We start from the raw sequence: 20,378 nt of genomic DNA, 5'->3' as shown, positions 1-20,378 counted from the left end.
GAAATTATCATGGAATGGCTGCCATAGAAACAGGGAGGCAGTTTTTTATAAAGTAGACTCTTGGGCTGTGTGTAACATTATTTGTGAAATTGTATTATTATGAAAATCTAGTGGTGATGAGTGAATATAAACCTACTTGGTTCACATAGACACACACACAGTATGAGTTGGGCAGCAGATGCTTTAAATGGTCTGTCTGTGTAATTAGGGGTAGGCTAATTCAAATACGCTGCTATTCCAGAAGACTGCAGCCAGAGACATCTCCCTGCCCCAGGACAGGGACAGTACATGCAAAGCCTCACATTTCCATTACTGCCAGGCTTACCGAAGCGTGCGTAGACCTCGGTCACAGCCTGGTTCATGGCCATGTCGATGAGCCCACGGCCCAGACAGAAGTGTGGAAAAACCAATAAGATTTTTTTCAAGAGCTGGTTACATTTATATAAAGCCTGAGAAAGATACACAGGGAGAGTGGGAATAAATAAGTGCATTTCAATATTCCACTGTAAATATGAATTCATCAAGCTGCTGCCATTTGCATCCTAATTCAATCCCTTCAGGCAAGCCGCATTTAAAATGTAAATCTGGGTCATAATTGAACAACTCCAAAGAAAATGAAACCATCAGCGGCGAGCAAAAATAAGTGCTGCGCTCATACCGTGCCGGTCTCAAACAGGTCCAGGATGAAAGTGATGGCACTGCTGTTGAAGCCGATAAAGAGGTTTATGCTGGCTAGGGACACATAGGCAGTGCTGGGCACACTGAACACGTAGGACAGAGGGTACATCATGGGTGTCACAGACCACCTTGAAGAGAGAAAAGGTAAGACATGTTTAACACCTGCAGGATTCACACCATCTCCTTAGGCCCCCAATAATAGAACACATCCGGTTAAAGTCTAGTGATGCACAGATTACAATTTTCAATTACTCCTCAGTGAATACCCAATATTTACTTTACTCCAAAAATCGCTTACTTACTTGTAAGTCGCTTTTATCCAAAGCGACTTACAAGAGGAAGACACCAGCAATTCTCATTCGGATTTAGATTTCTATGAGTTACAAAGGCCAAACTTGTCAGGAATAGAACATGCTAGGGAATTGTTAAGTGCTAGATGAAAAATGTCGGTCTGAAAGCGGCTTTCGATTTTCTCCAATGAGCAGAAAAATTGTCTGTTTTCAGTCCGCACTCGCCTGACGCCATCATTGTAGCAAACCAAAGCATCAACACAGGTGTACGAGACCTTAACTCTTGTATCTAAAAACATCATGTGATGCTGAGAGGAATTGGTAGGCCATTGAGTATGCATGATACAGGTACTCCCATATAAAGCAGTGAAGGCTATATTACAGCAGTGGGAGCTGGAACAGATCCTCGCACAACCTTGGCTTTATTACTGTGATCATAATACAGTTTAGCCATCATTTATTTTTATAGCTGTTGTACAGGAAAGACAGCCATAAAAACATAACTTGGATAACTTTTACGGAAACTATTCCCATCTATTCCCAAGCATAAATCGGGCAGCAGTCGGAAAACGTAGAATGACATTTAAAGGAACAAGTCAGAGCATCTCTCAGCCAATCAATATGCCAGAACTAAACTAATTGCAGCATCCTTTGTATTGGTAATTGGTAATGATTGATAAATAATGAAACTTGGAGGCTTACCCATAAAGCAACAGCAAAGCAACAAGGGCATTGAGGTTGGTGGGTGAAGTGTAGCACTTTTTATCAAAGGTGATGAAGATTCCAACCACCATCGCCGCACTGACGGAATAGTTCAGCTGATAAAGGGTACAAATGTCCAGGATGTCAAAGGATACAAAAAAAGGTACAAATGTCCCGGAGTGTTTCATCATACACTCACCATGTCCCACAGGAAGTTGGCTGTCCAGTAGACCAGGCCACTGACCCCGCTGACAAACTGCAGGTGCTTGGCCTGGGTCACCTTCTCCTGGATTAGGTAGAGCAGAAAACTTGCCGGGACAAAGGACATGGCAAAGATCACGCAGATGGCTACTAGTGCATCCACAGAAGTGCTGAGCCTGGGGTAGGCAGATTGGGCGAGAAAGAGACACATTACTATTAGGATAATAAATTATGAGTTATGAGGCACTTAACTAGGGGTGCTAGTAGCCTAGTGGGTAACACACTCACATAGGAACCAGAAAACCAGAAAGTCACAGGTTCAAAACACACTTACAAACATTATGTCTCTAAGCAGTCCCCCTGAATGTCTATTAACATTAAGGTGCGTCTGATAAATGCCATAAAAGTAAGTTAGAAAGGGCTGCAGGTTATACAGGGTGGGCCATTTATATGGATACATTCCTATTGAAAAAACAAAAGTTGGATCCAATGGCCGACTTCAAAATGGCCATTATGGTCACCACCCATCTTGAAAAGTTTGCCCCCTCACATATACTAATGTGCCACAAACAGGATGTTAATATCACCAACCATTCCCATTGTATTAAGATGTATCCATATAAATGGCCCACCCTGTATATTACTCACTCATAAACTGCCTCACCACTAACATTTACAGCTATTGGCAGACACCATTAACCAGAACAACATACATTCATGTTACATCAATAAAATAATCAATTCAGGTTCACTAGGACCTGAACTATGAATAAAATATTTTTTTTCAGTCTGACATAGTTTTCATTACATAAGTGAGACTAAAATTAGTCTAAATTACTCTGAAGTAATGGTCCCACACCTAAACAATATTTGGTTAGCAGGAGTCCTTTGGTAAAATACTGGCTTTTAATCAAACAAGGATGTGAGCGAATGAAAAACTCTACATCTATACAAGGTATGTCTTTCAAATTAAGAGGCTGATGAGTGCATTGAGACACTCAGCAGTTTATCTCAATATGTGTGTGAAAGGATAATTTAGTCATATAACCCCACCATTCAACTGTATGATAACACACGTTTGATAAATCAGTCATACTTGAACATCTACTTCCCATTCAGAGACCCTGCTGTAAAAGGCTATGTTTGCCACGGTGAAGCTCTTACACTGTAACCTCAGACAGCTGCTCCTTGGTCAGGTTGAGTGGGTGGTTGATGACAGTGATCCCGAATTCATCCAGATTGGCACTGCTGGGCAGGTTGGCTCGCAGGATGGCATTGTTGGCCACATTCATGAAGGCTACCATGGCATGCCAGCCTTTATTATTGTACCAGACCTGCAGCACACATGGTTTGAATGAAACACCAGGCTTATTGCCACTTGTTAAGTGGGTGTTGCACATAACAGATTACAGATTTTTTCAACGCTATATTCGATTTCAGAAAGTTTTCCACAAAATCCACAGTAAAGTATCATGAGCTTCTCAGTTGTGATCATATAACTAGGCATGATCTAAGAAATAATTATCATGAAGAATCAACAAGGGTCTAGTTATGATATAAGACTTTACCTTTACATTGTATTCCGTTTCCATGTATCTCAGAAAAGTTCCTATCTCTTTAACTGCACGTTTGGTGTTCTTGCCCTTTAAGGGAGAAAAAGCATTTACAATCACCAGCCATCCCAAACCCCCCAAACAGTACTTCAACTCTCACAAAAATCTACTTAAAAGAATCAAAGGTGCTGACAAACCCCTGTAACATTCATCAGACGTCCAATCTGAGTGGCTGTGTCTTGGATTGTTTTAGGTAACACATCCAGAACAGGAAGCTGACCTCCAACTGAAATACCGCCATACCTGAAAAATTTACAATATGGACTACATAAATTATTTCTATTTAAAATAAATAATTTTAAATTAAGAACATGTTCATGTAGATGCACTAGAGAGAGCTCTTGCACAGTACCTTTGCTCATTCACCCAATATTTGCTCTTCAAGCTAGAAAAAAAAAAAAGTAAGAAAATTACATTTTGATTAAATAGAAAACATCACTGAATATTGGTTTTAGAGTGCCTATACCTGGTCCTGATCATGGTGGGGTAGGTCTTCACTAAATAATCTGAGATATTACGACCTGTTAGGTCCATAAGCACATCTCCTGTTGACTGAATCCTCTGCAGTACAAAAGCACACATGAATGTGACTGAACATTACATTTGGCATAACAAATGAGAAATAATTAATTTACATATTATAGCTACGAATTTTGAATATTCACATTTGAGTTTAGCAATATGGGCTCGTGGTATAGTACGTTTAGAATACTTACTTATACTTATGCAAACACCAGCAGGTTAATTATTACATGAAATTATTGTCCCTTTTGCGTGTGTTCATGTGGGCTTCTGTGTGTGTGAGTGTTTGTGTTTCACCTGAGGTGGAGGAAGGCCACCAGCTCCCTCTGGGCAGACAGGCAGCATGGTGAGTTTACTGTCTGTGCTGCACTGACAGTTGGGAGAGGGCCGAACTTCAGTCCACTCTGCCCCCGCCAGCATGTCAATAAGAGCAGGGTTCACCAAAGGCATCTCCCACTCGGTGGTGATATTATTACAAGGGAAATCCCTAACAGGAAAATGTCAAACAATGTATTGACACACTGAAGAATTGAGGACAAAAAGAAAAGAATCTGCAGTGAGAAAAGACACACAGGTAATATACACATACACACACACACACACACAAGTTCACACTCACTCAAGTGGCTCTTCCACCATGCAGCGGGTCCCAAAGCCAGGCTTGTTCAGAAGTACATCTGCAAAGTACCTCATCTCAGTGCTGTGTGGCATCTCATTACTGACAAAACACACAAGACCAAGATTTTATTCTTAATCACTAGAAAGTAGAACAACAAATAGTTAACTAAACAGAGACTAAACACTAAATTAAACATTAGTTGTATTTTATGTTTAATGTATTGATATTATTAAAACCACCTATCATGTTTTATGTATTTTGTCTGTTTTTTTCAGTATACGCTACACATTTTTCTATAGAAAAAGCATTTGGTCTTCTGGCACCCACCTGAAAAATGTGAACTGGCGGCCGTACATCCAGGGGCTGAAGGTGATGCTGGGGTACTCCCCAAAAGGTGGGACAATGAGAGTGAATATGAGGGCCACGCAAACAAAACTGGCAGGCAGCACAATCTGTAGAGGTAGGTGGTTACATAAAAATTAAAATATCAATTCTTGACATTGTCAAAAAATAAATAAATTATAGTTTTATTCACCTGTGCAAGAAAGTCTTTTCCGGAGCGCATAGCATGGTGAAACCTTTTAATGAGCAGAGCGATGAACTGCTTAATGACAAGTCTGAGCCCTTTCACTTGCCTGGACCCACAGCCTTCTCTCATGACACAGTTCCCACAAGTCCCTTGTCTATTAACTTGCGGCGTTTTGTTCTCTATAGTGTACAGAGAAAAAAAAAAAATTATATATATCAAAAATATATAACCAAAATATATATCAACAGAAAGCAGTGGTGTGTGTGTGTGAGAGAGAGAGAGAGAGAGAGAGAGAGAGAGACAAAGAAAATGTTTAGTATTTACAAGTGTTGAAGAATTTAATATTCTACTACAAATCCAGTGTGGTATTTAGAATGTGGGGTGCAGTAACGGTTTAAAGTGTAATTGTTTAAAGTGATATTGTGAAGAGTCCAAGGTCAAGAGTCCAGTTGTGGTGAGATGTGCAGCATGTCAGCAGTTCAGAAGCCTGACTTCTTATGGTCTCTGAGCCTGCCGGTCAGGTCTGGATGTACCGCTGACCTGACGGCAGGATTGTGAAAAGACTGTGGCCGGGGTGGCTGGGATCAGAGAGGATCCGCTCCGTCTTCCTCCTATAGTATAGGCTGTCTGTAGAGGTCCAGGATAGCTGGAGGTTGCACTGGTGATGCACTGTACTGAGATGACCACCCTCTGCAAAGCTTTGTGGTCCAGAGCGTTACAACTGCCGTAACAAGTGGTGATACAACCAGACAAAACAATGGTACACTGGTAGAAGTTTGTGAGTATTGCCAAACTTTTTCAGGTGCCGTAGAAAAATAGAGCCGCTGTCTTGCTGCTTTTGTGCTCATACCAACATGGTGTGACCAGCTCAGATCCTCAATGATTTTGATGCCCGGGAATATGAAGCAGCTGACTCTCTCCACTCAGCTCTCCAGACTCAGCTTTCCTCGATGTGACCTCCTCCTCGCAGACTCCTGTACTCCACGATGAGCTCCTATAGCTCCGATGAACAGCATTTTTTCTGGTCCAGGTAAGAGTGGGCAGTATGAAGTGCAATTGCTATTGCATCATCTGTAGATCTGTTAGACCTGTAGGCAAACTGGAGCGGATCAAGTGAGGCAGGGAGTACAGATGTGATGTTCGCTTTGACTATGCGCTCAAAGCACTTCATTGCAATGTAGGTAAGTGCTACTGGCCGATAGCCATTTAGGCAGCTCACAATTGTGGTCCTCTTAAAACATGTTGGGACAGCATACTGCGAAGACACACACTGGCAATGTCTGTGAAGACATCTGCCAGATTGTGGGCAAATGCTTTGAGAGCACGACCTGGGATATTGTTCGGCAGAGGAGCTTTCCATGTGTTTAGTTTTCTGAAGTATTTACACACGTCTGCCTGAGTTAGATATCTCAGGCAGACGTGTGTAAATACTTCAGAAAAATACTTCAGAGGGCAGCTGTCCTTTTCCAGCAAACGGTCCAGGGACGTTTCAAAGCGTGCATAGAAGTTTTTCAGATCCTCAGGTAGAGTGATGGTTTTAAGACCGTTCCTGGTATTGGAGTTGCTGTAGCAGGTATCAACCCTTTCTCTGTACAGTATTTTGGCCATTTTATGAGCATGAATGCATACTGGGATGTTTTGTACTCACGTGGGTCTCAAGATTTAAAGGTTACAGTCAGAACCCTGAGAGCTGCGCGGACCTCTCCATTAACCCACATCTTCTGGTTGGGGTAATTCTGTACATTAAACCCGTGGTACAATATCATTGATGCATTTGTGAACAAAGCCCATTTAACGTTTTTGTCAGCCGCAGTCCAGAGTACATCCCAGTCCGTGAAGCAGTGACGCAGGGTGTTCTCCGGTCGGTCAAGCACTAAACCGAATGCATTTGTGCCTATAAGCTGGCACCAGCAGGACTAAGAAGTGATCCCGGTCGGCCGCAAGCTTTGTAGGTATGTGTGTACGGAGTGTAAACATGGTCCAGGATGTTCTCCCCATGTGTTGGGAACTTAACATGCTGGTGAAACTTCGGCAGAACTTTCTTCAAGCTGGCTTTGTTGAAGTCGCGGGCACAATAAAAGCAGCTTCTGGGAGTAGCGTTTCCTGCTGGTCGATGACATCAAACAGTTCGTCCAATATAAATATAAACAGTGGTACAGAATACTGCTGTAAACGCCGTAGGCCGATAAAAAGGTCTGCATCTGATCATAAGATATTCAAGGTTCAAGGACACTGCAAGGAGGACACCTTGCATCAGACCGGGGGAATGGTGCTTTGAGGCTGGGGTGGCAGCTTCAAAGCTGTTTGTGTCCAAAGCAGGATCCGCTGAGCTCAGTCTTCCCAAGAAACAGTCGATGATTCCACTACAAGGTTAACTCAAGTCATCTCAGATCAACTGGCAAAGAAGGTCTGTGGATTCAGACTCTTGTCACTACTGCAGTGTGCCTACATTTACATTTTACATTTACAGCATTTATCAGGCTCCCTTATCAAGAGCGACTTACAATCAGTAGTTACAGTCTTAGAGTTAAGTGTCTTGCTCAGGGACACAATGGTAGTAAGCGGGATTTGAACCTGGGTCTTCTGGTACATAGGCGAGTGTGTTACCCTCTAGGCTGCTACCAACCTAGTGGTAACAGTCATAACTGCAGGGGAAGCAGCCAGAGCCTGAGGGATACGGCCATCACCAGTCTGAACAATCCACACAGTTTGCATAGATATTGACACTAAAACTGCTATTTTTGTGATATACCTGGTGTTAAGTTTCCTGAGTAGGCAGCCTCTCCATCAGCTGTGACTTTCAGGAATATCTAATGATTGTATAGAAAAAATCTGAGTTAAACATCTTTCATGATCCAGATGAAGTACAAAAATGATCCAAAACATGAATAAATAAAATATTCTGTGTGGTGGTGCTAAAAAATTACTAAATTAAAGCACCTCCTCCAGGGAAGTGTCAGACACGCCAAAGCTGCTGAGATCGATGTACAGCAGTGTCTCCTCCAGCTCGCGGAACAGGCTGGCATAGGAACGGTGCTTGATGTCTTGGTGGGGCAGCAGGTAGGTCAGCTCCTGGCCAATTACCTCAATCAGGTGGGCCTCAGGAACGTGGTGCTGGACCACTGCTGTGATTCTGTCTACATCACCTATGATGCATGAAAAATTCATAAAAATGCCCAGGCACCACACTGACCATAAAAGAGCAAATCTGAAAGGTAACTGTAAAAAGAGCACAAGGCTGAGAAATTAGAGATGAGGAGAACCTTGGGGGACACTGATGCTCATTTACATGCATCTCAGGTATGCAAAAATAAAAACGTGAACAGAAAATTGCAACAACTGTAGGCAGATCAGACCAATTAATATGCAACAGAAATAACTGCTACTGCAGTAAATAACAAGTTTCAGTCCAAATGATATAGTGCAGCTGCCTTTCCAGTGACATATTTACAGTTACATATATGGCATTTAGTCACTGTTGTTCACGGCAACAACTGTACTTTACTGAAGCCCCCATTTGCAGCAGGGTGAACATGTACTGCACTGAGATTGTATTCATTTTACAATGTAAATTCTACCTCTGCCTCGTAATTCTCAAGAAAAAAAATTGAGACTCCCACTTGTACCACTAGAGGGAGCCAGGTACTAAATAAAGCATTATTAAAGGTCCCCTAACATATTTTTTATTTTTTTGTTTATCTTAATGGTCCCCTAATATTGTGTCTGAATTTTCCAGATACACGGTCCCCTAATACTCTTTCCGATTTCCCCACGACATGCTGTTTCTGTGACCAAAGCATTTTTATACAAATAAACCTTTTCTAGCCACTGCAGGACAGAACAGGCTAGGGAAACTCGTATTAATGTCAAATAACCTCACAAAGTGAAATTTTCATGTCAAGGGACCTTGTACTGTGATACTGTACAAAGCAGTATTAAATTCCAACCCTAAAATTGATGCTAAATAAAATTGATGCTAAATAAAATTGACGCTGCCATTGAGACTAAACAAACCAGATACATGCTTTTTTTTGTTCGAATCATAATGACCTTTTTTGAGAGATGGCCTGAGCATCATGTGACTAAAGGGATCATACTCCTACCTTCCATCTGTCTATATGGGACAATAGGTTCAGCTAGGATGCCCTCTTTAAACTTGGTGCAAAGAGATCACTTACATGAACAGTCCTCGGTACAGTCACATCGGCCCTGAAAAACACATCAATCATTAATGCTACAAATATTAAACACACAAATAAACACATCTGCAAATACTATGTATAATGATTAAAAATTTTTCCATACCAATTCTTGACCGAAGTGAGAGACATATCATCTGCCTATATGACAATGTGTCTGTATAACCACTCATCTGTAGCACCCACAACAACCAACAAAAACTCATCATTATGCAAACTCACTTCCTTTGGGATTCTGGGTGGCTGGTCCTTCATGTGCCGCACAACTGTCAGGTGGAATCCAGTACCAAATCGCTTTTTAAGGAATAAAGGAGAGCCACAACAGTGCAGCCGTCCCTGAGAAATGATGGCCACTCTGTCACTAAGGAGGTCCGCCTCATCCATGTGGTGAGTAGACAAGATAACAGTCCGACCTAAAGTCCAAGAAACAAAATACTGAGTGGAACCTGCACACAACAAAACAATTCCTTACAGCAATAAGCTATAAGCTGTGCTGTTTTTTTTTCATTAATTACATTAGCAAACATTTGTTATTGTTTTCTTTTTGAACTTTCATATTACACACACACACACACACACACACACACACACACATATATATATATTACATTTGTAATGTTTTATTGGTTGAAAATATTTTGTAAGCTAGCAAACCTCCTATACCTCCAGCAGAGGGCACTGTCTACCTGTGCGGTACTTGAGTAATAAGTCCCATATGGAGCGTCTGGAATAAGGGTCGACTCCTGATGTGGGCTCATCCAGAAGCACCATCTTGGCTCCTCCCACAAATGCCATAGCCACTGACAGCTTCCTCTGCATGCCTCCTAAAACGTTGGAGATAAAAGGACTTTAGAAAAAGGTTTTTCAATGAAATTTCAAATTGAAACTCATATAACCATCACCAGGTTAGTACCCAATTTAGCCCCTGATTATCTTGAAAAAGATAATCTTGCTCATCTTGAAAAAGACCAGCCTGCTGAGGTTCATTTTTTGGAGAACTGACCTGAGAGGTTTTGTGCCTCCTCATCTCTCCTTTCAGGCAGACCCAGGTCCTCCAGCATTTTCTCCACCTCTTGCTGCGCTTCAGGGAGAGGCTTGTCCTTCAGCATAGAGTAAAACAGTATATGCTCTGACACCGTCATACTACAGACAGACAGAGAAACATGGGTGCAGGAAAGAGAGAGACAATTAAACACATTTTATTAGCCAATTAGAGTGCTACATCCCAGTTCCTGAGCATCATGGGAGTTCAGTGCTGTCATACTGGTTGTAGATGATGTTGTGCTGAGGGCACATGCCCAGGGATTGGCGAATAGTATCCATATCTGTGCGGATGTCCTTCCCATAAATAAATGCTGTCCCCGAGGTTGGAGGGTACATGCCGGTGAGGATGGACCTGAGACAAAGGCAGAAACTCAATTCAGAACTTCAAAATTCTGAACACAAGTGAAATAATGGAAACAAATAAAATCTAGCAGTAAAATAGTAAAAAAAAGGTCATTTTCAAATGTTCGTATGCTATTTACAGACATCTGTGGTTAGAAATGTAAGTGTAATAGGGCTCTATGTCTATGTGTCCATTGCACTCCAGTGAATCTGAATGACACACACACAATCTGCAATGTCTATAAATTATGAAAAAAAGCATTTAACTACAACGCTGCTTGGCGTACATAGTGGTAGTTTTGCCTGCACCGTTGTGTCCCAGGAAGGCTGTGATCTGACCCTCATAAAAGGTGATGCTCAGGCCATCAACAGCTGGCCTGGAGTTGTGGTTAAACACCTTCACCAGGTCCTGAATGCACACTCCCACAACAAGCCCTTTCGGCTCATCCTCAAAGTAAGACCCTGAGGGAAGACGAACATGGGGCTGAGCCACACAAAGACATGCAGACACACACACTCATACCTAATATCATATATCACTGTGTATCTGTGTTTGATACATAATAAGACACAATGATCTTGTGCTGTAAACTTGTTATAGTCCATCAGCTTATACAGGGAGTGCAGAATTATTAGGCAAATGAGTATTTTGTCCACATCATCCTCTTCATGCATGTTGTCTTACTCCAAGCTGTATAGGCTCGAAAGCCTACTACAAATTAAGCATATTAGGTGATGTGCATCTCTGTAATGAGAAGGGGTGTGGTCTAACATCAACACCCTATATCAGGTGTGCATAATTATTAGGCAACTTCCTTTCCTTCGGCAAAATGGGTCAAAAGAAGGACTTGACAGGCTCAGAAAAGTCAAAAATAGTGACATATCTTGCAGAGGGATGCAGCGCTCTTAAAATTGCAAAGCTTCTGAAGCGTGATCATCGAACAATCAAGCGTTTCATTCAAAATAGTCAACAGGGTCGCAAGAAGCGTGTGGAAAAACCAAGGCGCAAAATAACTGCCCATGAACTGAGAAAAGTCAAGCGTGCAGCTGCCAAGATGCCACTTGCCACCAGTTTGGCCATATTTCAGAGCTGCAACATCACTGGAGTGCCCAAAAGCACAAGGTGTGCAATACTCAGAGACATGGCCAAGGTAAGAAAGGCTGAAAGACGACCACCACTAAACAAGACACACAAGCTGAAACATCAAGTCTGGGCCAAGAAATATCTCAAGACTGATTTTTCTAATGTTTTATGGACTGATGAAATGAGAGTGAGTCTTGATGGGCCAGATGGATGGGCCCGTGGCTGGATTGGTAAAGGGCAGAGAGCTCCATTCCGACTCAGACGCCAGCAAGGTGGAGGTGGAGTACTGGTTTGGGCTGGTATCATCAAAGATGAGCTTGTGGGGCCTTTTCGGGTTGAGGATAGTCAAGCTCAACTCCCAGTCCTACTGCCAGTTTCTGGAAGACACCTTCTTCAAGCAGTGGTACAGGAAGAAGTCTGCATCCTTCAAGAAAAACATGATTTTCATGCAGGACAATGCTCCATCACACGCGCCCAAGTACTCCACGGCGTGGCTGGCAAGAAAGGGTATAAAAGAAGAAAAACTAATGACATGGCCTCCTTGTTCACCTGATCTGAACCCCATTGAGAACCTGTGGTCCATCATCAAATGTGAGATTTACAAGGAGGGAAAACAGTACACCTCTCTGAACAGTGTCTGGGAGGCTGTGGTAGCTGGTGCATGCAATATTGATAGTGAACAGATCAAAACACTGACAGAATCCATGGATGGCAGGCTTTTGAGTGTCCTTGCAAAGAAAGGTGGCTATATTGGTTGCTGTTTTGTTTTTGAATGTCAGAAATGTATATTTGTGAATGTGGAGATGTTATATTGGTTTCACTGGTAAAAATAAATAATTGAAATGGGTATATATTTGTTTTTTGTTAAGTTGCCTAATAATTATGCACAGTAATAGTCACCTGCACACACAGATATCCCCCTAAAATAGCTATAAATAAAAGCAAACTAAAAACTACTTCCAAAAACATTTAGGTTTGATATGAGTTTTTTGGGTTAATTGAGAACATGGTTGTTGTTCAATAATAAAATTATTCCTCAAAAATACAACTTGCCTAATAATTCTGCACTCCCTGTATGTTGTAGACCAAGGTTAATTCAACAATATAACAAATGATCAACTAAACCTTTTCACTTGATCAGGAATTTTTATTTTGTTCTGCTATGAAGTCAAGGCAAGGCAAGTTTTTATATTTATAGCACATTTCAAGGTGTAACTGCAGCTGAATGAGACACAAAGTTTCTTTTCGCATGGAAACTTTGAGATTGACAGGAAGAGAGCAGACTTCTGGAAGATTGTCGATGGGTGTGGGAGTGGGGTGACATCAGGGGAATGGAATGTCATTTACAGTTGTGAATGGATGCGGTATCAATCACACTTTATCCAGCACTGCGTGCATTGATACACATTAATCCGAGGCCTACAGCCAAGCATGTCTGAATGTAATCACTCACACCTCGGTACAAACACTCAAGGACACATGCTTCCCACAAAAATGCATGGTGAGGGAATGGGGGACGTCTGGCCGGTTTTGTATTCACAAGAGGTTGTTTGTTGGGTTCCCACTCCATTAGCTATTGTTTTAAATCCCACATGAGAGAAGAGCATTTCACCTCCCCTGCATTACATAACTTTAATGCGGTGTTATACCTGATTTTTCTTGCCGGGTGCAAGGCCCCATCTCTTCCTTTTGTTTCTTCAGAGAATCTTCCTTTTCTTTCTCCAGCTTCTCTCGAATGCCTTGGTGTTTGCAGGAACCTGCCGATACCTTCAGCTCCTCATTGACCGGCCTCTGCTTTTCCAGATTACCAAATGCCGGCTCAGGCGGTTTCTTCTCTGCTGCTTTCTCAATGACTGGATATAGCAGTATAGTAGGTATCCAAGTTATCAGGTGCATATATGGATCTTTACGTTTTGTATTAACTTACCTATAGAGGGTTCTGGGCCAAACCAATAAGAAGGCAGAATGAAAAAGTAAAATGGCCTCCCAATTCCATATTGTCCTGGTGATGGCATGCAGAGATAAGTTAGTATGCTAATAAAGACATGTGTAAGAACTTTCTCAATTCCTGCAATTTGTCACATGCACTTGATTTTAGACATTTACATAATTTGATAACAAGTTGGTTACCTACCCTTAGTCTAGCACATCATAAGCAGGTCTGGTTGTTATGTAATACTGAGTCTACCTGGGAAAACGTTGTCCAGGTACCAGGCCAAGGCAGCATAGATGATAGAGTCCAGGGCCATCATGGTCATGGAGGTAAGGAAGGAGAACTCATCTCCCTCCAGGGGGCTCGTCTGAATATTGTCCCACTGCAGACCTAAACCCTGCTCCTCATACCTAGACAGGTACTCCGTCCCAAAGCCAAATGCTACCTGGGACATCAGACTCTGGAGGTGAAACAAAAAAATGTGGAAAAAAAAACTTTTTTTCTTGCCTTAATACAGCCTTTCTTTTGCTAATGGCAGCTGTTCCATGGGTTTCATTATGAGTTGAACTTTCTTCAACATAATGAGTTGCTGATTCAATGACAACAGCAACAAAAAAGGAAAGTTTTCAGAACCACTGCTCTGAAATAAACACTCATATTTCATCCTGCTTTACTATTACTTCCTAGTTTTAAATTCAAATTTGTACTCTATTGTCCTTTGAACCCTAATAAATAGGGGTGTTAGAAAATATTGATACAGCAGAATATTGTGATATTTGCATGGTGATATTGTATCAATACTGGGACATCAAATATCAATATTTGTGTATGCAAATTTAGTCCAAAATTCAGTTCTGAGTTATGTTGCTTTGGCTGAATTATTAATATTATGTGGTCCACACAAATCATACACAGATCATACACAGAGCATCAGCTCTGTTGTTACATTTTCCTATCCCATTATTGACACATCCTGAGATAAACCAGTCTACCAGTGTTACCAGTACCAATCCAGTCTGTCAGTGTTATTTTTTTTGTGAGTAGAAGAATGATCAGTCCTAATTCCGAACTTGTCAACTTGTCATTGAATTCACACTGCAATTTACCACATGCATCCAGAATTGGGAAACAGTGCAGTAGAACTGTACGATGCTGATGAAGCATGACTCACAAACATTATCTTCATATCCTTTGTGATGTGCTCCTGCCAGGCAAAGCAAAAAATGTGTGGCAGGTACAGAGCAAAGTAAATGATGCCACTGCAAGCTGCCGCCAAGTTGGCCTTGTTGAAGAACACGCTCATGAGGAAGCACTGCATAATGGTCACCGTGGTGAAGGTCAACAGGAACAAGAAGAGGATAATAGGATTGCTATAGTTCAGAACATTTCCTCCCTATAAGAAAACAGGAAATAGAAATTCAGCATTTATAATTATTTTACCCAGCAATAAAGAATTTAAGACTGCAGTAATGTAAGTCATCCACTAGGTGTCAGACCAGGCCAGTTCAATACCTGTGCAACACATAAAAAGGATCTTTGACTTCTTATTTCATGGCTCACTTTGGTTATTTTCTCACCATGATTATGCCCGTTAGCAGAACAGTGCTGGCCGACATCATGAGAAAGCTGTCAAAGAACCAGGTGGCCCACAGGACACCATTGGTGACACCCATGGCCTTCAACGTCTCCTTCAGACGAAGTTCCTTCTCCAAAACGATACTCTTAACAGTCATGGACACAGAGTATACCCAGGCCAGCACCATGAAGATGGGGAAGCAACGGTTCAGTGTGAGCATGAAGCTACAGGGTGCACAGATGGGGGGAGCTTGTTAATGTGTCTCAACCTTAAACATTTGGCTTAAAAATGTAAAATGTGACTCAGATCTCACAGGTCATCTACGTAGCAGGGGTAAGGCATCTGCTGCAGGTAGATGCCCATTGGCCACTCCTTGCCTGTGTGGGTCTTAATGATACCATGTTCCACAATGTCCTGCAGGTAGGCAAATCCTCCCCACACATAACGCAAGTCTTCCATGGGATCTGCTCTTGGGCCAGGGTCCCAGTATCTAGGGAAAGTGAGTGAGAACTTCAATTGCACAATTCATTAGTCCTAAAACCTGCAGATTACCGCAGTGTTTAAAGAACACCACAGGACGACATACAAATGCCTCAATGCAATCTGGACATGGATATTTGTAGTGTCGTAAGACCTGTCTTTGATCTTGTTTGTCCTCTCCACCACATCAATGTCCATGCGGATCTTAAACTTGACGTGCTGCGGCACACTGGTGGTCCAAGGGTACATATCTACAAAGACCAGCCCTGCCCAGAACTTGCTCTCCCCTAGAAGGTCCAGAGCTCGATGGGTCAGCTGACCCTCATCTCCAAGTCCCTGAAACTTGTCCAGGACCAGGCACTGCAACGGGAAAACAGAAAGGAAGGAGGAATGAGATCAGAGAACAAGCTTATTGAACACAGTATGACCCTCGTGCAACAATACCTCACAGGCTTCGCTCCGGCCATAGAACAAAGGCTAGAGGTGATAGCAATCTACTGGCTGTCAGCCACGGGATGCTAATGCTGAGGTTCGGACTCCAGCCCATTCCATCTGACACCTCAATGGGGGATTCAAATTACATGCAAAACCGTGTCTGATTGACCCATTGCACCAGGGGAGGCCCCTCGTTGGGAATGTTGGAACGTCCCAATGCTCCAGACAGAACAATGCGCCGCACTAAATGCATTATGCCAAATCAAGAAGTATGTTATACGGCTTTAATTGATTCATTTGATGGGTTTTGTGGAAGGCCCTGCAACGTCAAGGAACTGCCGCAGACTCGGGCCTCATCGTGTGTTGCTTCGCGCCAGGCCGTGGCCTTTGTGGCTGCCCTGAAAAGCGGGCGAGCTGACAGGCAGCTGTACCTAATTGGGCTCAATCTGTAGGGTTTGTATTGCTTTCCTAAAGTGCTTTTACCACGTTGAGGGCAGAGACAAAGGTAAGGAGGGTATAACAGCCACACAATTAGGTAGCTGAGGTCCAGCTCAAATGGGTCTGTGCCATGGCAGGCATCCCCCTGATTAGTATCGAGGGTGCGAAGGAACGAAAGTGGCTATGTGAAAGAATGATTTGCCCCTTTGTGTGGAGGGCTCTCCGGGATGCCGTAATGTACTCAACGTAAACGAGAGGGTGTGTTTCCTTCCTTTCTCACTCCCCTCTAGATCAGTGCTAGATAAAGGAGTCTGACAGCCAACTTGTTCACACTTACATTTTTTCTTTTTTTGGCTGGAACAGATCTGCATGTCTTTAGAAGAGAGGGCTGGATTCTATCTAGATGAAGTGTAAAAAAGCTTAAGTGTTTTCAGCCCACACTGGATAAGTGATAAGAAGCCTGAGGTTGTCACCGTATCTGAAGTTTGCATTGTGTGTTGAAACCCAAGCTGACATCAAGGGCACTCTTATCCAAATTCGCCATTATTTGAGCAACTCAAAGAATCTCAAACAGAAAAAAAATCCCACTTCAATTTTATGCAAAACTGCCCAGATCTACCTGACAATGAAGCACATTCATTTGCATTTCTAGTTAACAAAGGTCAAACTCGAGATGCAGTGAGCCATACTCACCTCTGCATACCGGTTGATGGTGCGTAAGACTTGGTCAGAGAGGTTAAAGATGTCCCTCCAGTCGAAGCTGGGCATGTCAGCAGCCCTGTCCTCTTCAGGTCCATTATAGAGGAAATTAAGGATGTGTCTGGCAGAAACAGATGAGTGCTTTAGACTCTTGTTGATGTAGTCCATCACGGTGGGGTTCCTGATCGATTCCTTGGGGGAAGATAAGAGGTGTCGATTTACCTGACCAGTTCAGTTTCTTCTCAAGCAGAACAAGTGCTATTGACAGAACTACATGTGTGGAAATAAAGGTGAAACCTGAGTGTGCTGAAGTATTGTGGCTGGTGGTCTACCTGCTACCAAGCGTGATGCTTTCTAGCTCACACCCTTTTATCAAAACCGTAATTAAAAACTCTCACTTAACAGTTTTATTTACATCACATCAGCATTTGACAAGTGAATTACTTTCTGAATAAGAGCGCTTCAAAAAACACTTGTCAGGTATTCTTCCCTGTTCTTAAAGTAGTGAAACAACAAACAGACTTGGCAGTGAGTGCAACGGATCATTGTCTTACTATCGCTCTCATATACACACACTCACTCGGATCATGTTCATCTGGACCCCGTCCTGAAAGAAGTTCCAAATCTGAGGTCCCAGCTCTTCCCAGACCCCGCCCAAGTTCCTCAGCCTCTCCAACTCCTCAAATGTTGTGTTGGCCTAAAAGGTTATATACACACATTTGCATACATGAATACACATACACATTTGTAATGGTGTGCTTTAAAAAGCAAGCGTGTTCCACTTCTCTTGAGGACACAGGGGCACAAGGACAACACTGGCCAGTCTGTGACAACCTGACCGTTGATTTACTGAGTTCCCAAAAGCACCTGTTGTACAGTCAGAGCTGAAAGGAGAACAGGGAAATGGTGCGAAACCAGAGACCTCATAGACCCCCGGGGGGGATGTGCAGAGATGGAATACAGCCCAGGGCCTGCGCACTCACACCTCAGCCCAGACACAAAGCTCTGTCCTCCCCTGAACACTGTCTGAATCAGAGCTTTCTCTGATGCTGACGGAAGACAAATTGTCTTCCAAAAGTTCAGCTTGAGTTGAGACATACTCGTTTAGAAAGAAAGAATAAAGTAAAAAGAAAGGTGGATACGAGAAACATTGAGGCTGACAGTATTTGATACTTTACAAACCATTCCATCCAATTTAAGATTCCAATTTTTATGTCACATGCATAGTTACAGCAGTACAACACGCAGTGAAATGCATCCTGAACCACTGTTTTGGCTGTGCATAGTTAAAGCAATAATGTTTAATTAAATTAAATATAATAAAAATGAAAATAAAATAGAATAAAGAGGAACATGGTTTGTAAAAAGGTAAGGAAGCTAAAATGCAAGCAAGTATTTACGTTCAAGGAGAACGTAAGACACAGATATTACTGGGTAGAGGCTATGAAAGTCCATTGTGCATTGATTGTGCAATGATCTGTGTAGCAGTAACAGATTGCAGATTAGTGATAATTCCAAGCATAATTCTAGAAAAAAAATGATACAATGGACACTACATTTTTAAAAAGGGTTCTTGCACTTTTTCATAAATTAATTTTCATGACATTTCAATCACTCTAAGGCAAATTTTCATGACCATATGTTCTCTTAAATTCTCTTAAGAAAGTCAAATTTACCAAAATATTGTTAAAACTAAATTTCTGACAAAAGTTCACGCAAGCACGAACCCGATCAGGTTCGGGCGTATATCACATAGAATGTAGAAAAACATTTTCACGCAGTCTTACGGGAACTATGCACTATATATTATTCATTATGAATTTTTTGTGTCAATCTGATTTCAATTACTTTTCCATAACTGTATATGTTTATAAAGTAGGACAAAATCTACATGTTCTTAAAGGAGAACTTTGCAAACAAAGAATGACATGACAATTACATAAATTAAGAAAATGTTTCACCTCCAGAAAGTTGCAAAAATTAAGTGTCAAATTAAAACTACTGTGGATCACAAATATTTTACAACACAGACCCAGAACCCAGCAAATGCAGTGCCTACTGCAAACCATGGTGGTGAGAGAATCCCCACTGCTTTCCTTCACAGGCGGTTTGGACCAGACAGCAGAGATAATGAATAGCTGCAAACACCAAAATATTTTGGCCAAAAAAAATGCCTTGCCCTTGTCCAAAAGCTGAAGTTGAAAACAAAAACGACAATGACTCAAAGACTAAAGAAAATTACACAGAGGAATGGGTTTTGAGAGACTAATTTGGCAATTTGACTCATCTGGAACTCAGTTGTGAAGGCGAGGGGTGTGAAAGCCACAAACTCCAATGGTGTTAAGACCCAAAACTGTGGAACTCCCACAGTCATTAGTCAGGAGGAATGCAGCGCTGCATTTCAGATTCACGTCGGTGGGGAGATTGGGGCACCAAAGAAAGCGAGGGGTCCGCTGTTAGCGGAGGGCTGAGGTGGCACGTACTTGCGCAAGACGCGCGAGACGGCAGCCGGAGCCGGTTTTAACTGTGTGAACCAACGCACGCGTACCCTGTCATTAAACAGCACTCAGCTCCGACCGTCACCGCCTGCAGGCCATTTCACACTGACACGTCTTCCTACCTGTCATCGGGGGCCGCAGAGATTAGGTGCTTCCGCGTCACGTGTGTGTGTGTGTCTGAATAGCAGGTGTGAGATGAGAGGTGTAGGGTAGGTACTTGTGAATTACTGAGAGGCGAAGGATAGGTGAGAAACTTTTTATTGTCGAGTTTTTATTACGTTCGGAGACTCACGTTCTTAATTATCTGTCTGGCGGCAGGTGAATCGGGAGCATAGAGGACCTTGCCCATGAGAAGAGGCTTCACTGAGTTCCACACCATCCTGGTGACGGGGCTAGACTCCAGCTCCTTCATCATGTCGTTACAGAAAGGAGCTGGGAGAACAGAAATGGGGGAGGGTGGGAAAAGTTAAAGGATGTTAAAAAATTTTAATGCAAA

The 20,378-nt window shown here is 42.4% G+C and overlaps 1 protein-coding gene across 3 annotated transcripts in view; it reads right to left on the bottom strand.

Moving 5' to 3' along the window:
- abca4a (ATP-binding cassette, sub-family A (ABC1), member 4a) overlaps window positions 1-20,378 on the bottom strand; it is a 38,130-nt gene that overhangs the window by 4,644 nt on the left and 13,108 nt on the right. For all 3 annotated transcript variants that reach the window (XM_028958516.1, XM_028958525.1, XM_028958535.1), the window contains 31 exons: window positions 20,175-20,314; window positions 17,965-18,081; window positions 17,379-17,576; window positions 15,967-16,172; window positions 15,646-15,822; window positions 15,334-15,556; window positions 14,928-15,149; window positions 14,012-14,216; window positions 13,751-13,825; window positions 13,473-13,676; window positions 11,027-11,201; window positions 10,618-10,749; window positions 10,357-10,496; window positions 10,040-10,177; window positions 9,576-9,766; window positions 9,333-9,363; window positions 8,095-8,300; window positions 7,907-7,964; window positions 5,161-5,333; window positions 4,953-5,077; window positions 4,626-4,724; window positions 4,304-4,493; window positions 3,951-4,045; window positions 3,837-3,869; window positions 3,622-3,727; window positions 3,440-3,514; window positions 3,036-3,205; window positions 1,870-2,047; window positions 1,671-1,786; window positions 659-806; window positions 326-449 (listed from right to left, as the gene is read on the bottom strand). In XM_028958516.1, coding sequence (XP_028814349.1) covers window positions 326-449; window positions 659-806; window positions 1,671-1,786; window positions 1,870-2,047; window positions 3,036-3,205; window positions 3,440-3,514; window positions 3,622-3,727; window positions 3,837-3,869; window positions 3,951-4,045; window positions 4,304-4,493; window positions 4,626-4,724; window positions 4,953-5,077; window positions 5,161-5,333; window positions 7,907-7,964; window positions 8,095-8,300; window positions 9,333-9,363; window positions 9,576-9,766; window positions 10,040-10,177; window positions 10,357-10,496; window positions 10,618-10,749; window positions 11,027-11,201; window positions 13,473-13,676; window positions 13,751-13,825; window positions 14,012-14,216; window positions 14,928-15,149; window positions 15,334-15,556; window positions 15,646-15,822; window positions 15,967-16,172; window positions 17,379-17,576; window positions 17,965-18,081; window positions 20,175-20,314 — 4,470 coding nt within the window. The remainder of the gene's footprint in view (window positions 1-325; window positions 450-658; window positions 807-1,670; window positions 1,787-1,869; window positions 2,048-3,035; window positions 3,206-3,439; window positions 3,515-3,621; window positions 3,728-3,836; window positions 3,870-3,950; window positions 4,046-4,303; window positions 4,494-4,625; window positions 4,725-4,952; window positions 5,078-5,160; window positions 5,334-7,906; window positions 7,965-8,094; window positions 8,301-9,332; window positions 9,364-9,575; window positions 9,767-10,039; window positions 10,178-10,356; window positions 10,497-10,617; window positions 10,750-11,026; window positions 11,202-13,472; window positions 13,677-13,750; window positions 13,826-14,011; window positions 14,217-14,927; window positions 15,150-15,333; window positions 15,557-15,645; window positions 15,823-15,966; window positions 16,173-17,378; window positions 17,577-17,964; window positions 18,082-20,174; window positions 20,315-20,378) is intronic.

Source organism: Denticeps clupeoides, chromosome 2 (assembly GCF_900700375.1).
Source record: "Denticeps clupeoides chromosome 2, fDenClu1.1, whole genome shotgun sequence".
NCBI lineage: Eukaryota > Metazoa > Chordata > Actinopteri > Clupeiformes > Denticipitidae > Denticeps > Denticeps clupeoides.
Note: the sequence above shows the minus strand (reverse complement) of the source record. Positions and strands in the feature narration are given on the sequence as shown.